Source organism: Oncorhynchus gorbuscha, linkage group LG20, assembly GCF_021184085.1.
Source record: "Oncorhynchus gorbuscha isolate QuinsamMale2020 ecotype Even-year linkage group LG20, OgorEven_v1.0, whole genome shotgun sequence".
Lineage (NCBI taxonomy): Eukaryota > Metazoa > Chordata > Actinopteri > Salmoniformes > Salmonidae > Oncorhynchus > Oncorhynchus gorbuscha.
The window spans coordinates 3,872,074-3,890,368 of record NC_060192.1 but is presented as its reverse complement, the minus strand read 5'-3'; the positions used below and the strand labels follow the sequence as shown (position 1 = coordinate 3,890,368).

Genomic DNA, 18,295 nt, shown 5'->3' with positions numbered 1-18,295 from the left:
CCACAGTGCTTTTAAAACTCACCTCGCCGTGACGATCAATTTAAAGAAAGAAGTTCACCAGCAGGTTGAAACGGTGTAAAACATGGTCGCTGTGGATGTTGTTCCAAAGCCCAACACAATGTAATGGACAGCGCTTTCTAAGGTAACGATTCATTCAAAAACACACACATATGCATATTATAGTTTATGCACATACATAGGCTTATGAGCCCTAAAAAAAATACTGTATTAAAATGATGATTGTGCCGTTATACAATACATAGCCTACTGCATATTATGCATGGCAGAAAAACAGAAAACAAAACTGATTTAAGATGTCTTTGGCACATAATTGGTCTAGCCTATACTCCAGAATCAAACCAATTTGAGTAATTGCCTGTGAGTGTGAACTGTGTTATTATGCATACTGGATGGACTGGTTACCTTGTGCTAAGCTCCAACATGTAGATCCATGAGTCTGTGAGAGAACGTATAGCCCCAGGCCATGCGGTTGGTTCATTGATTGCGCAGGGTGATTTACAGGTAGCCTACAATTAGTGCATTTGTATTTGATCATGAATAGTCTATTTATAGGGCATTTAAAAATATATTTTTTTCATTATTCATTAAGTGACACATTACCGTTAGCTATAGGCCTACGGAATAGCTCACCTTCATACGTTTTCATCTCTTCCTCTCTCTCCTGTATTACTTTCTCGAGCGCGCAGGCGGGCTGTCGACAGTTTCGTGAAATATGTTTCGTTGCGAAAACATCTTACTATCGATGATCCCGAACAGATTTAATTTGGTTTCCCAAATTAAGCACTGGGTGGCAGCAGGATTTATAAGCATACTGTATCTTGTCAGCTAAATGAACTCACCTACAGCCTATGTCATGGAGTATAGACCGATACTGTAACATAGGCCTATAGTAAGCCAAGTCATATTATTTTCTTCTGAAATACATTTTCACAATCACAATGTTTCTTTAGAGTTGACTAAAAATAAATAATGGATTTATTGTGATGATGTAGTCTACATTCAATTGATTTATGATATATTCTTTAAATGTAGATGTTCCAAAGGCACTTGTATGGGTGGAGGCCTGTAGATGCTAAACATATTTATGTTAATTGACGGTAAATCAGCGTGAGACCGGCAGTCGTTTGCATGGCAAGAAGCTGCCGACTAAATTTAATGACCGCCACAGGCCCAGGCAGTCGCAAGTCACAGTATTGTCAGTACACGTTTGTTTGCTGAAGCTGTTGTGGCTGCTGGCCCTTGTCTGTAACAAGCCTGTGTGTCGTTTTCCTCCTCCGTAGCTCTGGACAGACCTCAGGGTCTTTCTGCTGTCAACGTCACTGACACGACCGCCCTGCTGCTATGGCAACCCAGTCGGGCCACTGTCGATGGCTACGTCATCACCTACAGTGCAGATTCAGGTGTGTGTTTCGCAAGAGTCCCAAGGCACAGGTTGCCAGGGAGCTGACCTGTATTTGTGTACATGATGTATCTATCAAAGGTATCCCTCATCATTAGCCAAAATAGACACAGCACAACAGGAGTGTTGGTAGTGGTAACCAGGTGGTAACACTGTTCTCTGTCCTCTGCTGTCTGCAGGGTCCCCAGTGATGGAGCATGTTTCTGGGAACACAGTGGAGTTTGAGATGGGCTCTCTGGTCCCTGCCACCCATTACACAGTTGGGGTATACGCCATGAGGGAGGCACTGAAGAGTGGCACCACCACCACCGAATTCACCACAGGTAATGCTCCAATTGGATGCTTTATACGGGAGCATTGGGTTTGATTTTCAATCAAAAATCTAACTCTGTGCAGTATTGTATTGTCCATAAATTCAATAATAAAGTAATAATAAAATCCACTCAAATTATTATTTTGCATTTTGCAACACGATGATGTGACTGGTGACATTTTGACCCCTTGAAAGCCCAATATGTTGAAAACTTGACTGCTCACATGCAAAACACTTTGCTGCTGTGTCAACAGTGGACTAATGAAAAACATACCAAAAGATCGTTTTGAGTGGATGTTCCCTTTTACATGTGTTACGTATCACGTACTGTATAGGATCCTTCCTCCTCGCTTTTTTTGTCTGTAGATGTGGATTCTCCTCGCGACCTGGTAGCCAGTAACGTCCAGACAGACAGTGCCACTCTCACTTGGAAGCCCCCGCGGGCCAACATCACCGGATACGTCCTCACCTTCACCTCATCTGACAGCACAGTCCGGGTACGTAGGTCTTTATATGAGTCAGCACACTCTGGCTTCAATTCAATCACGATGAATAAAGATGGATTTGATTTGAATTGAATACAGGAAGTGGTCCTGAGCCCTACAGCCACATCATACAGCATGACTCAGCTGAGTGGCACTACCGACTACAACGTCAGGCTACAGGCCATCGCTGGAGCCCAGCGGAGCCGCCACGTCACCACCGTCTTCACCACCAGTAAGTAGACTGCTACACACCATTTACTTCTCCTCACAGCTTTGCACTGCATAGGAAATAGGATATAATTTGACAACTGCCCAGTGTACTGTTTTTGACAAGTGTGTGTGTGTGTGCACGCCTGCACGTACGTGTGTAGGCGGACTGTTGTACAGATACCCTAAGGACTGCTCACAGGCTCTGCTGAATGGAGACACCACCTCTGGCATCTACACCATCTACCTGGGAGGGGACGAGAGTCAGCCCATCCAGGTCTACTGTGACATGACCACCGACGGAGGAGGATGGATGGTGAGGAACACACGCGCGCACACACACACACACACACACACACACACACACACACACACACACACACACACACACACACACACACACACACACACACACACACACACACACACACACACACACACACACACACACACACACACACACACACACACACACACACACACAGGTCTAAACACCAGGTTCGATTGGATTTACCTTTACATGTTTGTGAAAGCCAAAGACACCAGGGTATGACAGGTCCTGTGAACTCTCTTTGCAGGTGTTCCTGAGGCGCCAGAGTGGAAAGCTGGAGTTCTTCAGGAACTGGAAGAATTACACTGGTGGCTTTGGGGACATTACTACTGAATTCTGGTTTGGTGAGTCCACATCTCTCCACGCCTCCTTGTGTTTCTCTTTTTATTCAGCGTTTGTGGCCCATGCGGGAATCAAACCACAGTCCTGGTGTTGCATCGCCATGCTCCAACCAATTGAGCCATCAAATCAAATGTTATTGGTCGCATACACAAATTTAGCAGATGCGGGTAGAGCGAAATGCTTGTGTTCCTAGCTCTAGCAGTGCAGTAATATACAGTGTGGAGAACAAGTATTTGATACACTGCCGATTTTACAGGGTTTCCTACTTACAAAGCATGTAGAAGTCTGTAATTTTAATCATCGGTACACTTCAACTGTGAGAGACGGAATCTAAAACAAAATCCAGAAAATCACATTGTATGATTTTTAAGTAATTAATTTGCATTTTATTGCATGATATAAGTATTTGATCACCTACCAACCAGTAAGAATTCTGGCTCTCACAGACCTGTTAGTTTTTATTTAAGAAGCCCTCCTGTTCTCCACTCATTACCTGTATTAACTGCACCTGTTTGAACTCGTTACCTGCATAAAAGACACCTGTCCACACACTCGATCAAACAGAATCCAACCTCTCCACAATGGCCAAGACCAGGGAGCTGTGTAAGGACATCAGGGATAAAATTGTAGACCTGCACAAGGCTGGGATGGGCTACATGACAATAGGCAAGCAGCTTGGTGAGAAGGCAACAAATGTTGGCACAATTATTAGAAAATGGAAGAAGTTCAAGATGACGGTCAATCCCCCTCGGTCTGGGGCTCCATGCAAGATCTCACCTCGTGGGGCATCAATGATCATGAGGAAGGTGAGAGATCAGCCCAGAACTACACGGCAGGACCTGGTCAATGACCGGAAGAGAGCTGGGACCACAGTCTCAAAGAAAACCATTAGTAACACACTACGCCGTCATGGATGAAAATCCTGCAGCGCATGTCCAGGCCCGTCTGAAGTTTGCCAATGACCATCTGGATGATCCAGAGGAGGAATGGGAGAAGGTCATGTGGTCTGATGAGATGAAAATATAGATTTTTGGTCTAAACTCCACTCGCTGTGTTTGGAGGAAGAAGAAGGATGAGTACAACCCCAAGAACACCATCCCAACCGTGAAGCATAGAGGTGGAAACATCATTCTTTGGGGATGCTTTTCTGTAAAGGGGGCAGGACGACTGCACCGTATTGAGGGGAGGATGGATGGGGCCATGTATCGCGAGATCTTGGCCAACAACCTCCTTCCCTCAGTAAGAGCATTGGAGATGGGTCGTGGCTGGGTCTTCCAGCATGACAACGACCCGAAACACACAGCCAGGGCAACTAAGGAGTGCCTCCGTAAGAAGCATCTCAAGGTCCTGGAGTGGCCTAGCCAGTCTCCAGACCTGAACCCAATAGAAAATCTTTGGAGAGAGCTGAAAATCCGTATTGCCCAGCGACAGCCCTGAAACCTGAAGGCTCAGGAGAAGGTCTGTATGGAGGAGTGGGCCAAAATCACTGCTGCAGTGGTCAAGAGACCTGGTCAAGAACTACAGGAAATGTATGATCTCTGTAATTGCAAAGAAAGGTTTCTGTACCAAATATTATGTTCTGCTTTTCTGATGAATAAAATACTTATGTCATGCAATAAAATGCAAATTAATTACTTAAAAATCATACAATGTGATTTTCTGGATTTTTGTTTTAGATTCAATCTCTCACAGCTGGGAAAACCTGCAAAATCGGCAGTGTATCAAATACTTGTTCTCCCCACTGTATAAGAATTCACAACAATGGATGGACCTGTACTGACCTCGCCTTCTGGATGATAGGGGGGTGAACAGGCCGTGGCTCGGTTGGTTGATGCCCTTGATTATCTTTTTGGCCTCCCTGTGGCATAGGGTGCTATAGGTGTCCTGGAGGGCAGGCAGTGTGTCCCCGGTGATGCGTTGGGCAGACCTCACCACCCTCTGGAGAGCCCTGCGGTTGCGGGCAATGCAGTTGCCGTACCAGGCGGTTATACAGCCCAACAGGATGATCTCAATGGTGCATTTGTAAAAGTTTGTGAGGGTCTTAGGGGACCAGCCAATTTCTTCAGCCTCTTGAGTTTGAAGAGGCTCTGTTGTGACTTCTTCACCACACTGTCTGAATCTGTGGACCATTTCAAATTGTCAATGATGTGTACAACAAGGAACTTGAAGCTTTTCACCTTCTCCACTGTGGACCCGTCAATGTGGATGGGGTTGTGCTCCCTCTGCTGTTTCCTGAAGTCCACGATCAGCTCCTTTGTTTTGTTGTCGTTATTTTTCTAGCACCACTCCGCCAGGGCCCTCACCTCCTCCCTGTAGGCTGTCTTGTCATTGTTGGTAATCAGGCCTATTACTGTTGTGTCGTCTGCAAACTTGATGATTGAGTTGGAGGCATGCGTGGCCATGAAGTCATGGGTGAACAAAGAGTACAGGAAGGGGCTGAGCACGCACCCTTGTGGGGCCCCTGTGATGAGGATCAGCGTAGTGGAGATGTTGTTTCCTACCTTCACTACCTGGGGGCGGCCAGTCAAGAAGTCCAGGACCCAGTTGCACAGGGTGGGGTTCAGACCTAGGGCCCCAACCCAGGAACCACGGAACGGTACTGTGATGTCATTTCCTGTTGTTGCAGGTCTGGCCAACCTCCACAAGATGACAACAGCAGGCCAGTACGAGCTGCGTGTGGACCTGAGGGACAACGGGGAGTCGGCCTATGCTCAGTATGACAAATTCACGATCGCAGAACCCCGTAGCCGCTACAAGATCCACATAGGAGGGTACAGCGGCACAGCAGGTAAGGACAATGATGATAATAGCTTTAGTGTTCCTGAATAGAACATCTAATATAATCTGGATTTTGTTCAACTCCATTTAAATATCCCAATACACTTTACCTTAAACTGTACAACTCTGATTGACCTATTCACATTTGTTCACACTGTGTGCCACTTATTTCCTAGGTGACTCTATGACTTATCACCAGGGCCGACCCTTCTCCACGTATGACAATGACAATGACATCGCTGTCACCAACTGTGCCCTGTCCTATAAGGGTGCCTTCTGGTACAAAAACTGCCATCGTGTCAACCTTATGGGGAGATATGGTGACGATAGCCACAGCAAGGTACGGAAGCCAGCTTTCTGCTTAACAAAATCAACATGTGTGTGGGTGTGTGTGGGTGTGTGGGTGTGTGGGTGTGTGTGGGTGTGTGTGGAGGTGTGTGGGTGTGGGTGTGTGTGGGTGTGTGGGGGTGGGTGTGTGTGGGTGTGGGTGTGTGTGTGTGGGTGTGTGTGTGTGTGCGGGAGTATTATATTCTGGCCAGAGTGTGAAACAAGATTATTGCAGGCTTGTTGTTATACTGCGGTGTGTAAAAAAATTATTATCTTTTCAGGGTATCAACTGGTTCCATTGGAAGGGACACGAGCATTCAATACAGTTCGCCGAAATGAAGATTAGACCAGTCAACTTCAGAAACTTTGAAAGTCGAAGGAAAAGATCATAGACTTTATACTGCCCTCCTCCCCCTAGCTCTCTCCAAGCCTCCCCCACCCTCCCAGGAGCATCACCCCTTGACCCTCTTTTGACCCTCAATCTTCAGTTCACCAAGTCACACATCAAGCAAGGACAATCATGTTACTGAATGTGTTTTTATCCAACTAGCTGTCAATATTGGGATGGATACGTTATACCAGAAACGTCACAATCTGACTTTTGTGTGTTTGATTTATTACATTGTTTGTGTTCATTGGAAAATTTACAAGCAAATCATGGCTCCTTATAGGTCCAAAGATATTTCAATATACCAATTAGCAATAAGGCAGATTGATTATGAAATGTGAAACAATGAAAGGGGATTTCAGTTACTCTTTTTGCTAATCTCCCACACTTTCACGTTCTTTCTCTGGCAATTGATTGAAAAACCGTCTGAGCATTCAGAACCCATTGTACATTACTGTGGACAGCACAGTTGAACTAGCAAAATTTCAGAGAAACGTGACAATAATAATGTGGCTTGATGCCACGTCCCTCAGTCTTCCCAAGGAGGTAGAAAATAAAGCTATACAGGTGAACAAAGTTCCCCTCTATTCATACAGTAAATCCTTCAACAGACTTGAGGGAAAGACCGACTAAATTAGGCCTAATTTGTTTCATGTTGAGTGATTGATATTTAGAATGACATTTTCTATTATTTCCAACCGATTTGAATTATGTCCACATATTCAACAAAGTGTGACAACTGGTCTTGAGAAGATCATGGTAGGGGTTTCAACCAGGGATATAATTGAATACCAGTTTAAATTATGCTTTGATTTTGTTTTCAACTGAATGAAAAACAGATGTCTATATGTAAACCCTCGACACAATAAAAGATACTTTGTTAAAAGCTGTCAGCCCTTTTTTGGGCTGCCCATAATACCAGTACCCTTTATATACAGTACCCATAATACCAGTACCCTTTATATACAGTACCCTTTATATACAGTACCCATAATACCAGTACCCTTTATATACAGTACCCATAATACCAGTACCCTTTATATACAGTACCAGTTTTCCATTAACAGCAGAGGGCAGTGTTAAGTCTTCATGTGTCATATCTTCATCCTCCTGTAGCTCAGTTGGTAAAGCATGGCGCTTGTAACGCCAGGGTAGTGGGTTCGATTCCCGGGACCACCCATACGTAGAATGTATGCACACATGACTGTAAGTCGCTTTGGATAAAAGCGTCTGCTAAATGGCATATATCATTATTATATCATAACAAAAGTACTAATCAGTGTGCGACGTCAAAATAAACAATAAAAATAAACAATAAACAGTAAAAAAAATAAACAATAAACAATAAAAAAAACAATAAACAATAAAAATAAACAATAGAAAATAAACAATAAAAAATAAACAATAAACCATAATAAAAAATAAACAAAAACAAAAAAAAATAAACAATAGCGGGAAATCAAAAGGATTAATTGTTTAGGAGAATAAATACATGAAAAATATTTTTGGGGACTGCAAAAAAAAATCTAAGAACCACAGAAGATATCCATGCCAAGGATTTATCACTGTCATCTCATGTTTAGGTTTAATTTATTTGCGCCAAAGAAAACAAGTGTTGAACAACAATACAGATAAAAACAACTAAATAAAAGGTTTGTTAAAACAGAGAACAAAACCCGATAATCTTAAATGTACAAATTAACCAATCAGCAATCACCCCAAAAATGTTAAATGTGTGTGTGCATGTGTGGATGTGAGTGTGGTTTGGTTCATCAAGGCTTGAAGTTATCCAGGCTGTATCAAATCCGGCTGTGAATGGGAGTTCCATAGGGCGGCGCACAATTGGGCCAGCATCATCCGGGTTTGGCCGGGGTAGGCCGTCATTGTAAATAAAAATTTGTTCTTAACTGACTTGCCGAGTTAAATAAAGGTTAAATAATAAAATACAAAAAATACTAAAGTTATTGAGGGATGATGAGGTTTTGCAATTTGAAGATAAGAATTCCAGAGTATGGTACCTCTGTATCTGATAGTGAATTGACTATGTGAGGTGCAGCAGTGGAGAGGGTGAAGGTTATCACAGTGTCTTGTGTTATATAGATGGACTTCAGAATGAACCTGGAAGAATCCATGGAAGGGTTTAGGTAGACTGCCTGGGAGGTATGAATATTTGTAGATGAAAATGAATAATTGGCATACAATGATGTCATAACTAGACAAGATATTGAGTTTCTCAAACAAAGGTGCAGATGGAACCAGGTCATTAGAGGAGGTGGTTAGTCTTGCAGATGTATTTTGTATGATGAGTAATTTGTGTATGTAGAAGGCATATGTACTGGCCCAGACACTATTACAATATTAAATTAGATATTGGCAAATTAAGCTTTAGTAAAGAGTTAGGAAGCAAGCGTGATGAACCAAACCACTATTCTTTCTGATGATACCAACAGACTGGCAGATCAAACAAGGAATTGGACACACAACAAAAAAAACTATACTTTTTTTTGTGGACAGGTCAGTTCTCATAGAGTCATAACTTCTGTACCACACCATGTCCTACTTACTGATCAGGCCTCAATCACCTCCAATGTCTTTCTTCTGCTGTTGCTTGATCCTTGTCATTGTGTTTGCATTGTAATCTGGGTGAAGCTGGGCCCTGACCTGATTCCTGTCATCCCAATCTAGGTCATGAGAAATGTGAGTCCACTCAGACCAGCCAGCTAGATAGAAAGATATAATCCTGCATCGAAGATCCGCCATCATATTTTACAGTCAGCATGAGGTACTTTTCTGCATTGGTTTTGCGTGGCTATAAACCTCTATTTTCATGTAATCTGACCATAGCACCGCCTGTGTGAGTTTGATAAACGGCATTGGCACTTTGATTGGAAGTTCATGATGCCGTTGACCTTAATGGCCCCAGAACCAGTGGAAGCTAAATAGCCCCACGCACTACAGTGGTGGGTTTGTGTCCAAAAGAGGAATCATATGCAGAAAAGAACCCCATACATACTGGATAATAATAATAATATATGCCATTTAGCAGACGCTTTTATCCAAAGCGACTTACAGTCATGTGTGCATACATTCTACGTACGGGTGGATCTTTGATGTTGTGACGCTATTTTGCTTGTTAAGGTCAACGGCATCAACAACTTTATCCAGTACTAGGCCATTTTAGCCAAAAACTTTGTTGCCTCTGCCAGGCGCCAGAAACTTGGCCGCAAGTGGATCTCCCAGCAATACAATAAACCCCAAGCAAACATCAAAATCCACAAAGAAATGGTTAATTGACCACTAAATCAACATCTCAGTCTCCGGACTTGAACCTCATTGGAAATCTGTGGTTTGACTTGAAGAGGGCAGTCCAGAAACGCAGACGAAGGATAACAGCTAGGCTACTTGCCACACTGTACTAACAACATGGTATTTGCAGTATGTAATTGCAGTCTTTAAATTTGATAGTAATGTCTATTATATTGTACACATGATAATTATACTAAAAATGGCTGCTCAAATGACACCCTATTCCCCATCGAGTGCACTACTTATGACTTGGCTGTGGTCAAACAAGGAACTATATGAGAAATAGGGTGTAATTTCCGATTGACCCTGTATTCCCTGAAACAAAGCGCATTTGTTTGGCAACGTCTCACCTTCAAAAGGTCATCCTTAGGTCATTCACAGAGGCAGGCCTCGCTCTGAAAGGCTCTAGGCCCCTCAGGACACTCTAAAACACAATATATACAACGGATGTGATATAACATTAGAAAAATGATTCTAGGAACCGTGGTGGCGCCGCTGCGTATTGTGCCTGTCAATGTTAACTCAGAGTTATGTCCTTATTTGCTCAAAGAGTCTATTACACAAGCTGTTCCTACGGATGTAATGTAATTCATGACCTAAGCAACCTAACAGTGGTGCTTTTTCAGAAAGCCCAGTTTCAACGCCTGGTAGTTTGTTCTGCTTTCACATGTCAAATAATAATGTACATATTTTCCATTCTTCATCAAAAGCAAATTAGTGATGACATTATCATTGGTGGTAAACTACTTTGTATGCAGTTCCGGCACAGCAAATACTTCAATTGTTTAAGCATATGTTGCAGAACAGTGATTCAAATCTATTTTCAGAATATTGACCAAAAAAAAACATTGACAACAGATACTTAAAACGGACATATATTTACCTCTAAATATAAGAGTTCAATTCAAACATTTGTAAAATATGGAAAATGATTCATTTGATAATCCCCAATAAAACCATAACCATTCTACCAGATCAATTCAGCACTCTGATGTTCGACAAAATCTGACAGAGTTGATGTTTTACGGAGTTGACGAAAAAAATGTCTTCGTTCAAGTGGTGTGTACAATAGTTTCTTTCCTCGGTTGCTTTATGACTCTAAAACCTCAATTAATGTAACATAGAATAGGAATTTTGGTCCAACTATCTTAATGTATCAGGCAGATGGAGTTGACAGTTTATGGTTATGACCATGGTGATTCCAATATCGTTTGTTTAAATCTATCAAAGTAGAGAACTCTGTTGCGCTTCATGTACTGAGGACATGAATAAGGGGTCCTTATGGTATAGCTGACCCTGCTCAGGCCTGACTCATTTAGGATTTTAGACAAATCTGACAGAGTTGACCAAATCTCCAGACACATCTTTTAGGAATCACGTTTTTGAGAGAAATATGCTTTAAAGTCACAGAGGGCTATTACAAGAAACTACATTAGAACATTTTTCAGTTAATATTCATTATTTTTGGAGAGCTTGGAATGGGGATCCTTTGCTCCGGACAAAGGCCTTTCCAGGCATAGAGCCGACATGGAAATGAATAATATTTAAAATATTTAGAAAATTCCAAAAGAAAATCTTTTCCCTTATAAAATTCCCCTAAATGTAAATTTTAAGCTCAAATAATGCAACAAAATAAATTGTTTTCATCTATAAAAGCTCGTGGGCCCCCCATGCATTGCCGGAGGTTGTGCTATGAAAGGCTATTTCGCTCTCATCGTTTATCCTATTGAATCAAATGGGCAATGAAGAAGTAGTTCCACATTTCCACATTGTACTAGTCCACATTGTGCAAAGGTTAGCTTATGTCTGGAGGGAACCTGTTTATATTGGCCATCCCATGTGTCCTCAGTGGAACTCATTGGATTGTCATTAATCACGTTTTCCAAGGAAATCTTTTCCCAACAGTTTGTTGTATGTCTGTGTTATATTTGAATTGGCTGTGCTCTCACAGTCCAGAGTCCCTGACACTGTGGCCCAACACATCTGACACAGGGCTGTCACTGTACTTCCACACTTTCCACACTACTGTAAGACATTTTTTAAGACATCTAAATAAGACAGGGAATACTCCATTTCATCCTTCATAAAGGCTTAAAACGAAATATTTCATTTAGAACACTGTCGTGCCCCTTCGAGAAAGTGTTAGACAGGCTAGGTTGGAATTGAAGCCAAAGCTAAATCTCCCAATCTTAACAACTACATCCATCATGTTTGAAATGATATATAACATAGATGGCAGGTTTGAGCATGAAGACAGCCTGAGCCTGGGGATCCAGTTGGAAATGATTGCATTCAAGGAACTCACTATTTGCCATCTAGGAAGACTATTTGGCTTCTTGGAACTCACTTATTCAATTCACATGTCTCTGCCAAGAATCACCAGCCCATCCTTTGTGTTGATGGGTGGAGCCCATGTTCAACCCAAAGACATCCTGGTCCAACCAGAAACAGACACCAGATGAAAGGGGGGAGTATTTGGAGATAAAGAGGTCTCTAGGAGCTTTATAGTCAGGGTTATCTGTGATGGTTTGAGTGTTTTACAAGGGCAGAGTGCAGTAATAATGCAATCAATAGGCTGGCATAGGTGAAAGATGATCTGACAACATGCTAGGATATGACATTTTACATTAAAAATACACACTCTCATTAGCGTTTCATGATCAGTATCTATCTTTCATCAAGGCTTTTCCATTCCCATACTTAAGAATCGATAACAGAGAACATGAGACAATTTGTCCACGATACACAAAGGGCCATGAGGAATATTTTACAGGACTATTTTGCTGACTAGGTAAAAATCGTTCTGCCCCTGAACAAGGCACTTAACCCACTGTTCCTATGCAGTCATTGTAAAAAATAATTTGTTCTTAACTGACTTGCCTAGTTATAAAAATTGCAAACGTATTACCCCTGATCACCTCTGTTGACATATTGGAGATTTAAAATGGATATTTATAACAAATGTGTGCTCGTAATTATGGGTACGAAAATAAGAGTAGACCTTGCATGATCAGTGTGGCTGAGAGTATTAGTGACCACACACACACATCTTTTTGTTCTGGTTGAATTGGTATACATATTCCTTTTGTTAGGTTGTACAACAGCACTAGTGAAAGTAATATTCCTGCTTGTACTACAGGATGTATGATAATAAAATACCTTAATACTACTACATCCAATATTCTATGGTGATGGAAAAAATTTGATGTGCTGAAAAAGGAGCACATAAAGTCAAACATTTTGCAAAGGAAAGTGTAATGGAGTTGCTGTACATGAAGAAACCAGTCCATTGAGGGTTACACACAGCAGGGCCATAACCTAAATGCCATTGTACCCTAAAGTACCCTGACTCAACTCATTGACTCTATAAAAGCATTTTCCGATATTGAATCTAAGGTGATGACATAGCTGACCTAGTACATTATATATAAAGTGCTGTACTTGAATTGAATATGTTGGATTGTGGCCTAAGAAGATTACAACTGTATTAGAAGAGCATGGCATGCAGTTACTGTAGGCCTAAATGACAATCTACTGATGAGAATCTAGTCCATGGGAGGGTCATACATACAGTACATTCGGAAAGTATTCAGACCCCTTAACTTTTTACACATTTTGTTACGTTACAGCCTTATTCTAAAATGGATTCAAGAGTTTTTTTCCCCTCATCAATCTACACACAGTATCCCATAACGACAAAGAAAAAAACAGAAATAATACATTTACATAAGTATTCAGACCTTTTACTCAGTACTTTGTTGAAGCATCTTTGGCAGCGTTTATAGCCTTGAGTCTTCTTGGGCATGATGTTACAAGCTTGGCACACCTGTATTGGGGAGTTTCTCTCATTCTTCTCTACAGATTCGCAGATCCTCTCAAGCTCTGTCAGGTTGGACGAGGAGTGTCGCTTGCACAGCTATTTTCAGGTCTCTCCAGAGATATTCAATCGGGTTCAAGTCCTCTGGCTGGGCCACTCAAGGACATTCAGAGACTTGTCCCAAAGCCACACCTGCATTGCCATGGCTGTGTGCTTAGGGTTGTTGTCCTGTTGGAAGGTGAACCTTTGCCCCAGTCTGGAGCAGGTTTTCATCAAGTATCTCTCTGTACTTTGCTCCGTTCATCTTTCCCTCAATCCTGACTAGTCTCCCAGTCCCTGCCACTGAAAAACATACCCACAGCATGATGCCGCCACCACCACATAGGGATGGTGGCAGGTTTCCTCCAGACGTGACACTTGGCATTCAGGCCAAAGAGTTCAGTCTTGGTTTCATCAGATCAGAGAATCTTGTTTCTCATGGTCTGAGAGTTCTTTAGGTGCCTTTTGGCAAACTCCAAGTGGGCTGTCAAATCAAATCAAATGATATAGGTCACATACACGTGTTTAGCAGATGTTACTGCGGGTGTAGTGAAATGCTTGTGTTTCTAGCTCCGACAGTGCAGTAATATCTAACAAGTAATATCAAACAATTACACAATATATACCCAATATACAAGGAATAGAATTAAGAAAATACAAATATATGGACGAGCAATGTCAGAGCGACATAGAATAAGATGCAGTAGAAAAGTATAGAATACAGTATATACATATGAGATGGGTAATGCAAGATATGTAGACATGATTAAAGTGACTAGTGTTCCATGCATTAAAGCGGCCAGTGACTTCAAGTCTATGTAAATAGTCAGCAGCCTCTATGTGTTAGCGGTGGCTATTTAACAGTCTGATGGCCTTGAGATAGAAGCTGTTTTGCAGTCTTTTTCAGTCTTGATCCACCTGTACTGACCTCGCCTTCTGGATGACAGTGAGGTGAACATGCCATTGCTCGGGTGGTTGTTGTCCTTGATGATCTTTTTGGCCTTCCTGTGACATGTGTCCTGGAGGGCAGGTAGTCCCCCGGAGGCCCAGTCCCCCGGAGACCCATCTGCTAGCTTTCTGAATTGCCTAGCTACTCACTGGACTCCATGGTCACTCGGCTACACATGCCTCTCCCTAATGTCAATATGCCTTGTCTATTGTTGTTTTGGTTAGTGATTACGGTTTCATTTCACTGTAGAGCCTCCAGCCCTGCTCAATATGCCTTTTGTCCCCCACACATGCGGTGACCTCACCTGTCTTAAATGGTGCCTCTAGAGACAAAATCTCTCTCATCGTCACTCAATGCCTAGGTTTATCTCCTACCATACCCTTGTCTGTACACTATGCCTTCAATCTATTCTTCTGCGCCCGGAAATCTGCTCCTTTGACTCTGTTCCGAACCCACTAGACTACCAGTTCTTTTAGCCTTTAGCTGTACCCTTATCCTACTCCTTCTCTGTTCCTCTGGTGATGTAGAGGTTAACCCAGGCCCTGCAGTCCCCAGCACCACTCCCATTCCCCAGGCACTCTCATTTATTGACTTCTGTAACCGAAAAAGCATTGGTTTCACACATGTTAACATTAGAAGCCTCCTCCCTAAGTTTGTTTTATTCACTGCTTTAGCACACTCTGCCACCCCGGATGTCCTAGCCGTGTCTGAATCCTGGCTTCCGAAGGCCATGCCTAACTATAACATCCCTAACTAAATTTCCATCCCTAACTATAACATTTTCCGACAAGATAGAACTGCCAAAAGGGATGGAGTTGCAATCTACTGCAGAGATAGCCCGCAGAGATCTGTTATACTATCCAGGTCTGTGCCCAAACAATTGGAGCATCTACTTTAAAAAATACACCTTTCCAGAAACAAGTCTCTCAACATTGCTACTTTTATAGACCCCCTTCAGCCCCCAGCTGTTGTCTGGACACCATATGTGAATTGATTGCCCCCCATCTATCTTCAGAGTTCGTACTGTTAGGTGACCTAAATTGGTACATGCTTAACTCTTAGGGATCACTTCACCCCCATTCCCGCTCGAATCCCGGTAACGGGATTGATTTCACAACATCCATTGAAATTGCAGTGTGCCAAATTCAAAAACAGAAATATTCCTAATAAAAATTCACAAAACATACATTTGTAATACAGCAAAATAAAGCTTAACTTCTTGTTAATCCAGACGCAGTGTCAGATTTCAAAAAGGCTTTATGGCGAAAGCAGACCATGCGATTATCTGAGGACAGCACCCCGCAAACAAACACATGAAAATCATATTTCAACCAGCCAGGTGCGACACAAAAGTCAGAAATAACAATATAATTTATACCTTACCTTTGAAGATCTTCTTCTGTTGTCCCAGATGTCCCGGAAACACCACAAATGGTCCTTTTATTCGATAAATCCCTTCTTTATATCCCCAAAATGTCAATTTACACTGGTTCCAACTTGCTCAACATGACTACAAAGTAGCTACTTGTAAACTTGGTCCAAACATTTCAAACAACGTTCCTAATCCAACCTCAGGTATCCTAAAATGTAAATAATTGCTCAAATTTAAGATGGGATGTACTGTGGTCAATACCGGACGAAAACAAAGTGAAGCGCGTTCCAGGTTGCACGCACCAAAAGACTTGAGTCCATCTGAGTGACACATGGAAAGAACAGGACTACAACCAATTTCTAAAGACTGTTGATATCTAGTGAAAGCCATAGGAACTGCAAACAGATTCCTATTAAAAAGGGCTTACCATAGAAAACTAATCACATTGATCTCAAAAAAAATGTTCCCTGGATGGATTGTGCTCGGGGGTTCACCTGCCAAATCAGTTCTGTTATACTCACAGACATTATTGTTTTAGAAACTTCAGAGTGTTTTCTATCCAATTTACTAATAATATGCATATTCTAGCTTCTGGGCCTGAGTAGCAGGCAGTTTACTTTGGGTACACTTTTCATCCGTACGTGAAAATACTGCCCCCTTGCCCAAAGAGGTTTTTAACACTCCAGCCGTCCTACAATCTAAGCTAAATGCCCTCAATCTCACACAAATTATCAAGGAACCTACCAGGTACAACCCTAAATCCGTAACCATGGCCACCCTCTTAGATATCATCCCCGACAACATGCCCTCTAAATACAGCTCTGCTCTCTTCAACCAGGATCTCAGTGATCATTGCCTCATTGCGCGCGTAATGGGTCCGCGGTCAAACAACCACCCCTCATCACTGTCAAATGCTCCCTAAAACACTTCAGCGAGCAGGCCTTTCTAATCGATCTAGCCAGGGTATCCTTGAAGGATATTGACCTCATCCCGTCAGTAGAAGATGCCTGGTGGCTCTTTAAAAGTGCTTTCCTCACCATCTTAAATAAGAATGCCCCATTCAAAAAATGTAGAACTTAGAACAGATATAGCTCTTGGTTCACCCCAGACTTGACTGCGCTAGACCAGCACAAAAACATCCTATGGCGTTCTGTATTAGCATCTAATAGCCCCCGCGATATGCAACTTTTAAGGAAAGTCAGGAACCAATATACTCAGTCAGTTAAGAAAGCTAAGGCTAGCTTTTTCAAACAGAAATTTGCATCGTGTAGCACTAATTCCAAAAAGTTGGAGAATAAAAGCACATCCTCCCAGCTGCCCACTGCACTGGAGGATAGGAAACACTGTCACCACCGATAAATCTACGATAATCGATAATTTCATTAAGCATTTTTCTACGGCTGGCCATGCTTTCCATCTGGCGACCCCAACCCCTTTCCACCTGGCGACCCCAACCCCTTTCCACCTGGCGACCCCAACCCCTTTCCACCTGGCGACCCCAACCGCTTTCCACCTGGCGACCCCAACCCCTTTCCACCTGGCGACCCCAACCCCTTTCCACCTGGCGACCCCAACCCCTTTCCACCTGGCGACCCCAACCCCTTTCCACCTGGCGACCCCAACCCCTTTCCACCTGGCGACCCCAACCCCTTTCCACCTGGCGACCCCAACCCCTTTCCACCTGGCGACCCCAACCCCTTTCCACCTGGCGACCCCAACCCCTTTCCACCTGGCGACCCCAACCCCTTTCCATCTGGCGACCCCAACCCCTTTCCACCTGGCGACCCCAACCCCTTTCCACCTGGCGACCCCAACCCCTTTCCATCTGGCGACCCCAACCCCTTTCCACCTGGCGACCCCAACCCCTTTCCACCTGGCGACCCCAACCCCTTTCCACCTGGCGACCCCAACCCCTTTTTCACCTGGCGACCCCAACCCCTTTCCACCTGGCGACCCCAACCCCTTTCCACCTGGCGACCCCAACTTGCCCAAGTCCCCATCTCCTCCCCGCTACTCCTTCACCCAAATCCAGACAACTGATGTTCTGAAAGAGCTGCAAAATCTGGATTAGACAATCTGGGCTAGATAATATGGACCCTCTCTGCAAAAATTGTTGCAACCCCTATTACTAGCTTATTCAATCTCTCTTTCGTATCATCTGAGATCCCCAAAGATTGGAAAGCTGCTGCGGTCATCCCCCTCTTAAAAGGGGGAGACACTC

The 18,295-nt window shown here is 43.0% G+C and overlaps 1 protein-coding gene across 3 annotated transcripts in view; it reads left to right on the top strand.

The window, feature by feature from the left end:
- The window catches only part of LOC124006712 (tenascin-like), a 63,589-nt gene extending 56,882 nt beyond the window's left edge, over positions 1–6,707 (top strand). For all 3 annotated transcript variants that reach the window (XM_046316820.1, XM_046316821.1, XM_046316822.1), the window contains 9 exons: positions 1,302–1,421; positions 1,600–1,743; positions 2,100–2,230; positions 2,318–2,450; positions 2,590–2,741; positions 3,004–3,100; positions 5,725–5,886; positions 6,053–6,216; positions 6,485–6,707. In XM_046316820.1, coding sequence (XP_046172776.1) covers positions 1,302–1,421; positions 1,600–1,743; positions 2,100–2,230; positions 2,318–2,450; positions 2,590–2,741; positions 3,004–3,100; positions 5,725–5,886; positions 6,053–6,216; positions 6,485–6,595 — 1,214 coding nt within the window. In that variant the 3' untranslated portion in view covers positions 6,596–6,707. The remainder of the gene's footprint in view (positions 1–1,301; positions 1,422–1,599; positions 1,744–2,099; positions 2,231–2,317; positions 2,451–2,589; positions 2,742–3,003; positions 3,101–5,724; positions 5,887–6,052; positions 6,217–6,484) is intronic.
- The last annotated feature ends 11,588 nt before the right edge of the window (positions 6,708–18,295 follow it).